Below are 12,687 nucleotides of genomic sequence, written 5' to 3'. Positions count from 1 at the left end.
GCTTATGCTCAAATAAATTTGCTAGTCTCTAAGGTGCCACAAGTCCTCCTTTTCTTTATGAGGATAAGTGAGGTTCTCACAAAGATGGAGAAGAGCAAATATAGGACTATCTTTTAAAAAAGGGAACAAAGAAGACCTGGGAAATTAAAGACCAGTCAGCCTAGCTTTGATACTCAAAGATGCTGGAACAAGTTATTAAGCAAACCGTTTGTAAGCAGCTAGAAGGATATTAGAGTTAAGGAACAGACAACTAAGCATGCCAAACCAGCCTAATTTGCTTCTTTGACAGTGTTACTGGCTTAGGGGATGGGGCAAAGCAGCAGACATGTATTTTGATTTTAGTAAGGCTTGACAGTCCCACATAACATTCCCATACGTTAAGTAGGGAAGTGGGGTCTAGATGAAGTTATGAGGTAGGTGTACAACCAGTTGTACGACTACTCAAATAGCAGCTATCAGTGGCTCAGTGTCAGAGGACATATCTACTGGAATTCCACAGGGGTCACTCCTGGTCTGTACTATTCAATATTTTCATTAATGACTTGAATAATGGAATGGAGAGTATGATTATAAAATTTGCAAGTGACCACTAGAAGGGTTTGTGCAAGCATTTGCGGATGGATTAGAATTCAAAATTATCTTGACAAATTGGTCTGAAGTCAACAGGATACAATTCATTAAAGACAAGTGCTTCACTTAGGAAAGGGGGGAAATCAAATGTACAACTACAAAATGGGGATAACTGGCTAAGCGGTAGTACTGTTAAAGGATCTGGGGCTATAATGGATCACAAATTGATTATGAGTCAGCAATGTGATGCAGTTGTGGAAAAGGGCTAGTATTTTGAGATCTACTAACAGAAGCGTGGTGTAAGACAGGTGGTAATTGTCCCACTCTGCTTAGCACTGGTGAGCCCTCAGCTGGAATAGTGTGTCCAATTCTGGGTGCCACCCTTTAATATGTGGGCAAACTGAAGAGAATCCAGAGAAGAGCAACAAAAATGATGAAAGGCTTAGAAAGCCTGATCTATGAGGAAAGGTTAAAAAACTCTTCATGTTTAGTCTTGGGGAAAAAAAGCAGCTGTAAGGGGACCTGATAGTCTTCAAATATGTTAAGGGCTGTTATCAAGAGGACTATGATTGAAGGTTCTCCATCTCTACTGAGTTAAAACCAGAAGTAAGGAGCTTAATCTGCAGTAAGGGTAGTTAAACTCTGAAATAGACTTAAGGGAATTTGTGGAATCCCCATCATGGGAGGTTTAAGACCAGGTTAGACAAACACCTGCAAGGATGGTCTAGGTTTACTTGGTCCTGCCTCAGCACAGGAGGCTGGATTTGATTACTTTAGTGTCCTGGCCAGCCCTACATTTCTATGCTTCTGTGAAAATCAGTACTAAAAGATAGTTGAAATAAAAACAAAGAAAGCTAAACTACACTTGAGCATTATCTTTTGTAATGAGTGACTAGCCAAGCAATGAAATTCAGGTAAGAGCAATAGTGCTTAGTAGAACCTTAGTCCTAGCTACCTCCAGGCATGCTTTACTTGACACCCCCCCCCTTTTTTTTTTTTTAAAAAGAAAGAAGAGTTTTGCCTTAAGGCATACTTTCAGGGTAGCTTTGTTTCTCAAAATTAAAGGACTGCACAGAGGAATGAATATACATCTACATCCAAACAAACACCTTTACAGTACAAAGCCAGAATACCTAATACTTGTAAATAGGGTCAAAAACACAAACAAAAACCTTCACCTTTAATCCAATTCACAACTCAGTAATATTATTAAATACACAGTACACCTTCAACATCTAATGCTGAAAGTAAATGCTAGAATTTGTAAATTCCACTCAAGTTTCTTTAGTCATTTATTCACATTTTTGGTTTATGCACCAAAAATGCAAGATGCACAAACACCAAGTGAGTTTAGATAACACTTTATCTCACCTATGTTCAATGTCACTAATGTTCAGTCTCAAAAGTCTTTTTACACACCCCAGATCAATACTTACTGCATTATTTATTAGATAAGCAGTATCTTCCACATCCAGCACCATTTTTAGACACAGCAGTATGATATAAATCCAACAAGTCACTAGGCAGAAACAAGCAGCAGGTTTTAGTTTGACTCTGTAGAAAACCGGGTTATATAAACAAGCTGCTATTCTGCATAAGCTCACAGCTCCTGTGAAGCTCCATACAGAAAACCAAAACAAATTTAGGAGGACGTCATTCTTAAATAGAATTTGAGTCAGGTTTGACCAGAAGAAATGCCTATTCAATACAGTTCAGACAACTACCAAAAAGGTGAAAATGTAACTCTCCACTGTACATAATGCAACACATACACACACCCCCTACCTATTCTGAGGGGGGAACCCTCCACACACTTAATACACATAAGTCAAATAATTAATTCTGGATGCAACTCTTGTTATCTTCATGCACACTGGCAGAAGCAAAATTCCAAACTAAACTATTTCAGATACAAGAAAATTCAAAGCTTTTAATCTCAAGGTCTATTCCCCCCCCCACCCCCTGCGCCAAGGTAAAAGTAGATTCAGTACTTTTCAGAAAAATGTGTCTTTGAAGAAGCTTCTAGTAAGAATTTCTAGACAATGACTTTAAAATAGCACTTTCTTCCAACAGGAATGATCAGACACATGCAGACACTTATTTTGCACTTATATGCCTTATTTTCTAAACAAGGCATGAACTACAGCATTTATGGATTTAGTACAAGCTCACATATCATACAATTATTTTTTATTCTAGCTAGAGAGGTAACTGGTATGGGATACGACTGCATGGTAGCTGCTGTAAACTCTCTCCAGTTTAGTGGTTGCCACTGGAAAGAACAAAACTCCCCTCTTATAGAAGAGTCTACATTAGACTTTAAATACTTTTTTCCATTTCATCCATTTGGCAGAAAGATCTTTAGACTTCAGCTAGACAAAGGTATTAACATTTAACCTATGCAACCCACTGACCCTTCACTATTCCAATTTACCCAATCTAAAGTTTGTCTCAATTTCAACCCCCAGCATCAAACTATTTTTGGTTGAATCACATGTAGGACAGGGAGACAAAATTCAAATGGTTGATGTGAATAAGACTGCTCTTTTAAAGAAGGTGTAATTCAGTCTTTATTAGGAGACCATGGTATAGATTTGTAACCGACAAGCTATTTTCCCCACAAGAGTTTAATTAAGAATTCCAGAAATTCTTATACCTGGCCAAATCAAATCAGTTTCCTTTATATAACGCTAACTACTTCACATCTCCACTGATCCTTAGCGATCCAGAGATCTGTCCATGCGATGTGTGGGATGAGTGTTTTAAAATGTAAAGCACCAAAAACAGATGGCAGCACATCCCAATCAATGTCAATGTTATATTAAGAGGCTCTTCACTGACCAGTTTGTATTAAAAACAGTCTTGGAAAAAAATCCAAGGTACACTAATCCGATAGAAGGATAAAGACAAATGTGCCATCTGGTCTTATATCTCTAGCTTTTAAAAGAGGCACATCCCTACTGAGTGTCCTATAAACAAAAAAAAAAAATCTCACACCAGTTATGGTAATGTTCTATATAATGCAATTTGAGAGAAGACATCTTAGTCTGAAAAGAGTTTATCCATTTTAAAATAGACTTTTTGGTCATCAAATGACACTGTTGTGTAGTCATAAGGTTAGAGGAGTGAAGCAATTTGTACACTGCTAGCATGCAAAGAAGCCCATTTATTTCCTCTAAGGCTTTGTCTACACTGGCACTTCATTGGCAAAATTGTGTCATTTGGGGTGTTAAACAAAAAACCCACTACCCCCGAACGACAAAAGTTTTTACCAAAGAAAGGCTAGAGTGAACAGCTCTTTGTCAGCAGGAGAGAGCTCTCTCCTGCTGACAAGCAGTAGCCACACCACATGCCTTTTAGTGATATGGCTGTAGGGGCACAGCTGTGCCACTAAAAGCCTTGTAGTGTAGCCATAGCCTTAGACTGTTGAGGAAGGGGGGTTAAACTGGATATGTTTACAGTTTAAGTTATGGGATATATGCTCAGAGCATTGTGGACACTAAATAAAAAAAGTTAAGTAGGTATCTTGCTTGAAGCCAAATATTGTGTTTCAACTCAAACTAGTGCTACATCAACACGATTTGAAAGCTAAAAGCTTATCCTTAATCCCATAGTCTCTTGAAGTGCTTTTATTTAAAGTGTACCACTACTTCATTCCACACACAGGTCTCCCTCCGTCAAGAAATTCTAGGGAAGCAGCTTTTTTTAAAAATATATTAACCTGAACTTGTGCAAACAGTATTCCCCTTTAGGCTTGTTTTAAATCCACATTACTTATAACTTCTTGGATGACAAAGTGAAAATTTAAAATCCCAGTTACTAACTACTGTTTATGTTCTATTTAATTTCATTCTATTCCTCTATTGATTTTTAGATGTACAAAGCATTGACACTTCTAATTTAGCATGCAATGTCTGGTTCTCTAATTGCAGGGTAATGTTGGTCTAAAACTGTTCACGGATTTTTATTTTTTTTTAAAGAAAGACAGTCACCACATTTTACCTATGTTTAGTTCTGTGTAAAAGCTTGGTCAGTTTATCCATTTAAAATTTAGGCCCCCATGTTTAATTTTCAGTTTAGTGGTCAAAAACCTCCCTGCTCCAGGAGGATGGAGTTGGGCACCTTAAACAGCGATTTCAGTGGCGCTCAGCACCACTGTCTTCCATAGCAATTGTAGTTACTCAGTGTCAGGCCATTTATAACACTCTGTATTACCAATGTCTCTAGAGGAGATTTTGGTACCTTATTGCAGGAACTCTAGTTTAGTTCTGGCCAGTGATTGTTAACCCATTTGCTAATTACAGTGTGATGTTGAAACATTATCTCCCCTCAATCATCCATTTGGGAGAGCACAGCAATGGGGCTGATCACTGCAGCTATGACTATTTGCATCAGCTGGGAATGTGCCCCTATAGTATTGGAAAAAAAGAAGCTCTTCTTGTCAATTTTATGACATGGTTCTTTTTGTAAGAAAGACAAAGCAGTAGGGGGAGATGAATTGATGGTCACTTTTCCAGTGAACAATGATGGCCAATAGCCATGAATTTTTAAAAAATGATTAAAACTCATCTCTGCCACCTACAACTATAGTGCAGCAGAAACAGTTGCCTTCAGTTATTTGGTAAATCAAAAGTGGGTTGTCAGCTATAAAACTTTAAGTGTGATCATAATTAGGAAAATTATGACCAATAATGTCTACCAACCCTTACCTGCTTAGGGTTATGTCTACACTATGACATTAGGTTGATCTTCTAGAAGTTGATTTTTAGAAAATGATTTTATACAGTTGATTGCATATATCCACACTAAGCACATTAAGTCGGTGGAGTGTGTCCTCACTACTGTGGCTAGCATTGATTTACAGAATGGTGCACTGTGGGTAGCTATCCCAGTCTCCACCACCCATTGGAATTCTGGGTTAAGCTCCCAATGCCCAATGGGGCAAAAATATTGTCGCAGGTGGTTTTTGGTCCATGTCATCAGTTGCCCCTCCCTCCATGAGAGCAACGTCAGACAATAGTTTTGTGCCTTTTCTCTGTGCAGATGCCATACCATGGTAAGCATGGAGCTACCCACAGTGCACTGCTCTGTAAGTCAATGCTAGCCATGGTAGTGAGGATGCACTCCACTGACTTAATGCACTTAGTGTGGACATATGCAATTGACTGTATAAAACTGAATTCTAAAAATTGACTTCAATTTGGGTTATTGCTGATTTATTTTATAGGAGTTCTGCCTGCACAGATTCTTCTCCCCATACAGCAATCAGATCCAGCGTCTCCCTTTTGGTCCACGCTGGAGCTAGTTTGTGATTCTGGGACTGCATGGTTACTTGTGCTGCTGAGTTCGCCACGCTGACCAAACAGGAAATGAAATTCAAAAAATTCCCAGGGCTTTTCTTGTGTACCTGGCTAGTGCATCGGAGTTGAAAGTGCTATCCAGAGCACTCACAATAGAGCACTCTGGGATAGCTCCTGGAAGCCAATCAATATGTACACACACTACCCCAAATTCAACCCAGCAAGGTCGATTTTAGCACTACTCCCCTCATTGCGGAGGAGTACAGATATTGATTTTAAGAGCCCTTTAGGTTGACGGAACGGGGTTGGTTGTGTGGACGCAGTCATTTTTAAAATCGACCTAATGCAGCTAAATTTGTCCTAACCCTGTAGTTTAGACCAGGCCTTATATTTATGATGCAAAACCAAAAATTTTATGCTCTATTCTGCATCAGTTTAGCATAAATTGGTGTTAAAACAGCTCACCTCTAGAATTTCCAGTGCTCATGAATTATGATGTCTAACAATTCCAAGGGATAACTCCAAAACCTAAGTAAAGTACCCACTAATACTGGCCAACATATCCAGACCATAGTTGCCAACTTTCACGTGGTAAATACACACCCCAACTTTCACAATAAGCCAAAAAAAAAAAAAAAAAGCAAGCTATCCCATTTCAAAAACAAGACCAAAACAAGCCACTCCCTAAGAATCCCAACACTATGTGATTAGATCCTTCTGGTGTGCAGCCTGGGACTGTTGTGTTGGGCCCACTGTGCACCCCAACTCTCTCCCTCCCTTCCCCTGCTTGCTTGTGGCCGATTGGGGGGTGTGGGGAGGGGAGAAGAGTGTAGAAAGCAACAAGCTACAAGCCAAGAACTAGGCAACAAGCAACTCACAAGCTAACTAAGCCAAAAACAAGCCCAATTTCTGCATTCCCCCCCTCCAATGGGTTTGGGATGTCTGAGCCACACAGGAGAAAATTTAGGAGTTAATTGTGTCACCAACTTTCCCTTGTTTTTATTATACTCTTTAGTGGAGAGCTTCCACAGAGTGGAGGTATCAGCCATATATATTTGTATTATATTATAAACTCTTCAGGACAGGGACTGTTTTGCTATAGGTTTGACAGTCATAATTTCCCACTATCATAATCTGTCTATTTCTCTCCCAAATCTTACAGTTCAGGTGGGTATATAAAAATAGACTGACTACTTCCTAATCTCAAAATTGCATTACCAGCTAAAAATTTCTCCTGAAATTCAAATGTCATTGTAGATGCAGTCTATAGCAGTGGTTCTCAACCACGGGTTGGGGAGCCCCTGGAGGACCACAAGCAGGTTTCAGGGGGTCCACCAAACAGAACCAGTGTTAGACCTGCTGGGGCCCAGGGCAGAAAGCCTAAGCCCTACTGTGCAGGACTGAAGCCTGGGGCCCTGAGACCTGCCACCCAGGGCTGAAGCAGAAGCCTGAGCAACTTGGCTCTACAGGGTTCCCTGAGGCACAGGGCCCCAGGCAATTGCCCTGCTTGCTACCCCTTAACACTGGCTCTGGCTTTTATACGCAGAAAACAGTTGTGGCACAGGTGGGCCATGGTGTTTTTACAGCATGTTGGGGGTTTCAGAAAAAAAAAAAAAGGTTGAAATTTTCATTAACTGGAAGAAATAAAGTAACTAATTTACAAATACTTTAGATAGCCCCATAAGATTTTGAACAACTTTTCTGAATCTAAAGGTAGGCCTCCAAATCCATATTTAGGCATGAAATAAGCCAATTGCCCTCCCCCCCCCCCCAGGTGATCTTAGCTCCCAGTAATATTTGGCTTGTGGGTGCTCAGCACCTCTGGGGAAAAAAAAAATCAAGCCACCTATTTAAATGCATAGTTTTAGGTACCTTAATTAGCAGCACATGTATGCTCTTCAGGGGTGAAAGTAATAAATTCTTAGTAGTGTGGGATTGGGGTCAGTGTCCCCAGCCAGCCCATCTATGCTGTCTGGCCCCTGCTGCCTGCGGCTCCAGAGGTGCTTTTAAAGGACCCAGGGCTCTGGTTGCTGCTGTGGTAGCAGTGACAGTGGCCGAAAGCCCCAGGCCCTTTTAAATCACTGGCCCCAAGGCAGCTGCCCTTTTGCCTCCCTGGTCAGTGGGGGGAAGCAATGTTAAAGTGTGGGCTGCATACAGGCTGGTACTGGTACACTGTACCAGCCTGTACTGGTTCATTTTCACCTCTAGTGCTCTTCCTTATCACCAGTAGCAATTCAATATACTGGACTATTGTGTTTCAAGAAAAATATATAACTGCTACTAAAGATGGCAGCTGTCTTGTAAGCTAAGAGAAAGATCATAGAGCAGGAGTTTACACAAAGTTATTGTTGGCTAAACACTCAGGACAAAAAACCTGTTGGTCTGGATTAGTGGCTGTTAAATATCTGAATTTTTATTTTTGGTTTCATTCTTGCAGTTAAGACTGATTTATAAATCATGCAAATTTGAAATTAAAGTAGTCAGAATAGAGACAGGACACAAAAGGTCATTTCTAGTCATATTTAACCAAAATATTGCAATACTCCAGTTAGCAAACTTAATCTGGGATTCAGATTAATTTGGAACAATTGATCAATCTGGACCCAAACTGAAATCTTATCTTCCATGTGCTGCTTAAAAAAAGCCTGCTTTTGCAACAATTCTTTGATATATGTAGTTAACTAGATTTAGGGTAGAGTGCCAGAATTCACAAAGATAGAAAAAGGATTTACTTGAATAGATGCTATAAAACAGATATTTACTGTAAATAATAAACTAAGGCTTGTTCCTGTGTTTTAAGTGCTGTATTTTCATAGCAAAATTGCACAGCAGATACAGTACAAACTTGCAAAATCCAGTACATCTTTCCAGTATCTACTCCCCTAAACTTCATCAGCAGACGTCTGATACTGTATTTAATGCCACTCATTTCATGGAGAAACTGCCTCCCTGCATCCTTTGGACAAGAATGATAAGTTAAGGTCCCACGCCAAAAGGGTGGGGTTTTTACATTGTCTATGGGCTCTGGCAAATTCTGATGTATGAACAGAGGAACAATCTTACAGTCCTTACTCAGGCAAAACATCCATTTGAGTCAAGTAAGAGAAATGGAAAAATGGAAAATGTGAACATTAAAATATTGTTTCAAAGTTACATGAACTGGCAAAGATGTAAACACAGGCAACATGGAAAGAATAAGCAACAGTGTTTCTGGACATTTGTTTAGATTAACCTGATCAACCATCTTTGACTAAAGAGGGTACTACTAAAAACAAGAGCCACCACAACTTCAAGTAAAGAGACTGAAAAATTTGGGAAGTCTACCAGGCCTTCAAAGACAAGTGTGGCTAATGGCAAAGACATCACTCTTTGAACTGGACGTGGACAATTCACAAGTTTAAAACTGCAGACAATGGACTTTTCTGGAAAAAAACCTACAAGTGTAGACATTAACTGCTTTCCACTGCTCAACATGCTCCAAGAATCTCTTGGAAACTAGACACTATACAAGGCACACAAGACCTACCTGCCAATAACAATTGATTTCACCTTCATCCAGTCAGCCAGTCACATCCTCATTAGCAAAATAAAACTACTTGCAATGCTTTTTCCCCTCTTTAAGTGGATACTTCCTCAGAACCAGTTTCTGAAGACCTCTTCACAATGTTATGAAATAATTGATACTATTCAGCTTCATGCTTTGCTATTACATTGTTTTTGAATAAGTCACACTTTTGATCAAATTTTGCATAAATTGGTTTACCAAATGGAAGAGTGGAAAAAAAAGTGTTTACTTGCCTGAACATCAAAATCTTGAAGAAGGCGAGTGATTCCCTGTGAAGAGAGATTTGTAACATATTAATGCAGATATGCATTGCAGCTGCAAAATTAGTCCAAGTATATACACTCAGTGAAGCTCCCAAATTTACAAGAGACCAAATTCTATAGCCACTCCCTTCCCCACCAAAATACAGTAAGACTTCCATTACCTTTAATGGGAGTTTTACTCAGCAAGTGAACAACTTAGCCCCAAGTATTTTACAGACACTAGTTATGCTTTGACAGATATACTTGCTTAATTTATAGCACGTATAGTGAAGTACAGAGAAGCTAATGTTTAACCTAAAGTAATGAATTAAGTCAATGAACAAGTCAGAACTGAATAGAATCCAAGAATTTTAACTCCCATTCCTTGTTCTAGCAGCTAGACAGCACTCTTTTAGGGCTCCCCTACCCTGGAAAGTTACATTATATTAGAATCCGAGACCCCTTAGGGACTGCACGCAGGTTTTTGTGGGGTCATCAAGCAGGGAGGCCTCAGAAAGGTTGAGAGCCTCTGTTTGAACATGCGCTAATGTTTCACAGTTCATTCATGCAGCTGTTATTTATGTGAATTTCCACTTAAGCCAATGAGACTACTTGTTTGTTCTGAGGGTTAAATCTCTCCTGCCTTACATAGACAAGGATTGGTTTCAGAGTAACAGCCGTGTTACTCTGTATTCGCAAAAAGAAAAGGAGTACTTGTGGCACCTTAGAGACTAACCAATTTATTTGAGCATGAGCTTTCGTGAGCTACAGCTCACTTCATCAGATGCATACCGTGGAAACTGCAGCAGACTTTATATATACACAGAGAATATGAAACAATACCTCCTCCCACCCCACTGTCCTGCTGGTAATAGCTTATCTAAAGTAATCTTCAGGTTAGGCCATTTAGAAAACCTGGATTTGTCCTGGAAATGGCCTAACCTGAAGATTACTTTAGATAAGCTATTACCAGCAGGACAGTGGGGTGGGAGGAGGTATTGTTTCATATTCTCTGTGTATATATAAAGTCTGCTGCAGTTTCCACGGTATGCATCTGATGAAGTGAGCTGTAGCTCACGAAAGCTCATGCTCAAATAAATTGGTTAGTCTCTAAGGTGCCACAAGTACTCCTTTTCTTTTATAGACAAGGATTGTGATGCTTAACCCTGGTATTTACCTTATGGTTAGCCATCAACACTAAACAAGCCATTAAAGGCTGCCCAACACGAAGTAGGCATATGGTACCACTCCTCTACCTGCAAGCCAAGAGGCTTTATAACCGCCTCAAGACAATAAAGAGCTAAATGTATGCCACCTTAAATATTTCTATGTGCAATAAATAAAGAATGTAGATATATTAGCTGCATATATTTTAAGAACAGAACTTAACTAGGAAGGAAAAAGTTTTGATATGGTGGCTGAGGACAATATGGATAAGAGCAGCAGGACCCTAGAACTCCATATTCATCAAGCTACACTAGTGAAAGGAGAAATATACATGCAAAAAACAGACACCCCCCCCCGAGGCAATGAGGCCCTAGACGACTAAACCAGGATACTTTAGTGACTAACATTTTGGTCTTGACCAATGGCATCATGATAAAAAACTATCAATTAGAAACACAAGCAAGGCCTCAATGGAATGATTGCTTTATCAGAAGTCTGAGTCTGGATTACAAGAGGGCTACAGAACCAAGCTATTTATATTGGTAGCTAGGCACTCTCTCATTGTGCAGTAAGATATCATATAATGTAAAGTTTGTAACTCCAAAAAGCATTAGTGTTTCAGGATGAGACGTTTCTGAAACCTCCGAGAGCTGGTCCTGTTAAAAATAAATAAAAATCATATCTTGTAGGAATGGGTTTGGTTAGGTTATAACCAGGAACAATGTTATACATAGGAACAGGTCATAGACAGCTCTGGAAACGTTAAGGGTAGAAAGCATAGCTATTTTGCTTATTCACCACAGGGTTTTGTGGTACTCTAGAGCTGAAAAGCAGATAAATAATATGCATCCAGAGAGATTGTGTGCTACTTAGAAGACTGCTTGTGTGTTTAGAACTAAGGTAGCATCTTGGGTCAGAACATGTATATATTCCTCTTTTACTCAAAAAGACCAATTTTCCATCTGCCCATGACAGAGATCCAGAGAGTTCTGCAGTGTATTGTTAGAGATGTTGACATCTTTTAGAAATAAAACATGTTTAAGAGGAGTCTTCAGTGATGACACGCTTAAGATCAGTGCTTCTCCTCTTACTTTAAATTCCAGGTGATATTCACATGAAAAGAGGATCTTTGTTTCTGAAGAGATTTCCTGTTCTTTTATTGCCAAGAATGTTTGCATGAAAACAATTTGGAATCTGGGTAAGAGGAACAGAGAACTATTTTAACACAACTGAAACAAAATGGTTTGTTAGTGGATTTCCAAAGTTTTGGAGTGTGTAATCTTAATGAAGGTGGGTGGATGAAAGTTACAAATCTAGGAATTAAGAGTTTAGCATGGGAAACAGTGCAGAAAGATGTTTAAGATTTACTGTTGCCAGGAATTACAGCCACATGTTAACAAGACTAAGAAGGGCAAATCTGAGGGATCCATTCATAGGCAATAGCGAACTATTTGCTAAGAATGTATTCCCATTACAGCAACTTTCCACTCAGAAAAAGTGAAGGCAAAATTTGCCTAGAATTGCAGATTAACAGAACAATCTGGCCTACATCTTTTGAGACATTGGCGCTGCTTTATAAAATCATTGGGATGAGACGTTCTAGGGATAGTGGTGCTTTCCATCCAAGCGTACAGGTGGTCTAGACTATTTATTAGAATGTGGAACCAGATCCACAGAAGCACACAGACTGTTAGTCCTATTCATGATTAGGATAGCCAATGAACTTGAATGCTGTGGACAAAAAAAGTTTAAAAAAAACCCCACAAACACTCCAATACATGGGGGAAGACGACTAACATTAAAGTAGAAACAGTGGTATAAAGAGTTAAGTAAGGGTGTGTTT

General features: G+C 39.4%; 1 protein-coding gene across 1 annotated transcript in view; it reads right to left on the bottom strand.

The window, feature by feature from the left end:
- NDRG1 (N-myc downstream regulated 1) overlaps positions 1–12,687 on the bottom strand; it is a 65,390-nt gene that overhangs the window by 32,170 nt on the left and 20,533 nt on the right. Inside the window, exon 3 of the mRNA XM_077809764.1 lies at positions 9,669–9,704. Within this exon, the coding sequence (XP_077665890.1) occupies positions 9,669–9,704 (36 nt within the window). The remainder of the gene's footprint in view (positions 1–9,668; positions 9,705–12,687) is intronic.

The sequence above is a fragment of the Eretmochelys imbricata genome, chromosome 2, assembly GCF_965152235.1.
Source record: "Eretmochelys imbricata isolate rEreImb1 chromosome 2, rEreImb1.hap1, whole genome shotgun sequence".
NCBI lineage: Eukaryota > Metazoa > Chordata > Testudines > Cheloniidae > Eretmochelys > Eretmochelys imbricata.
The sequence above is the reverse complement of the archived record's forward strand: the minus strand, read 5'-3'. Positions and strand labels throughout refer to the sequence as shown.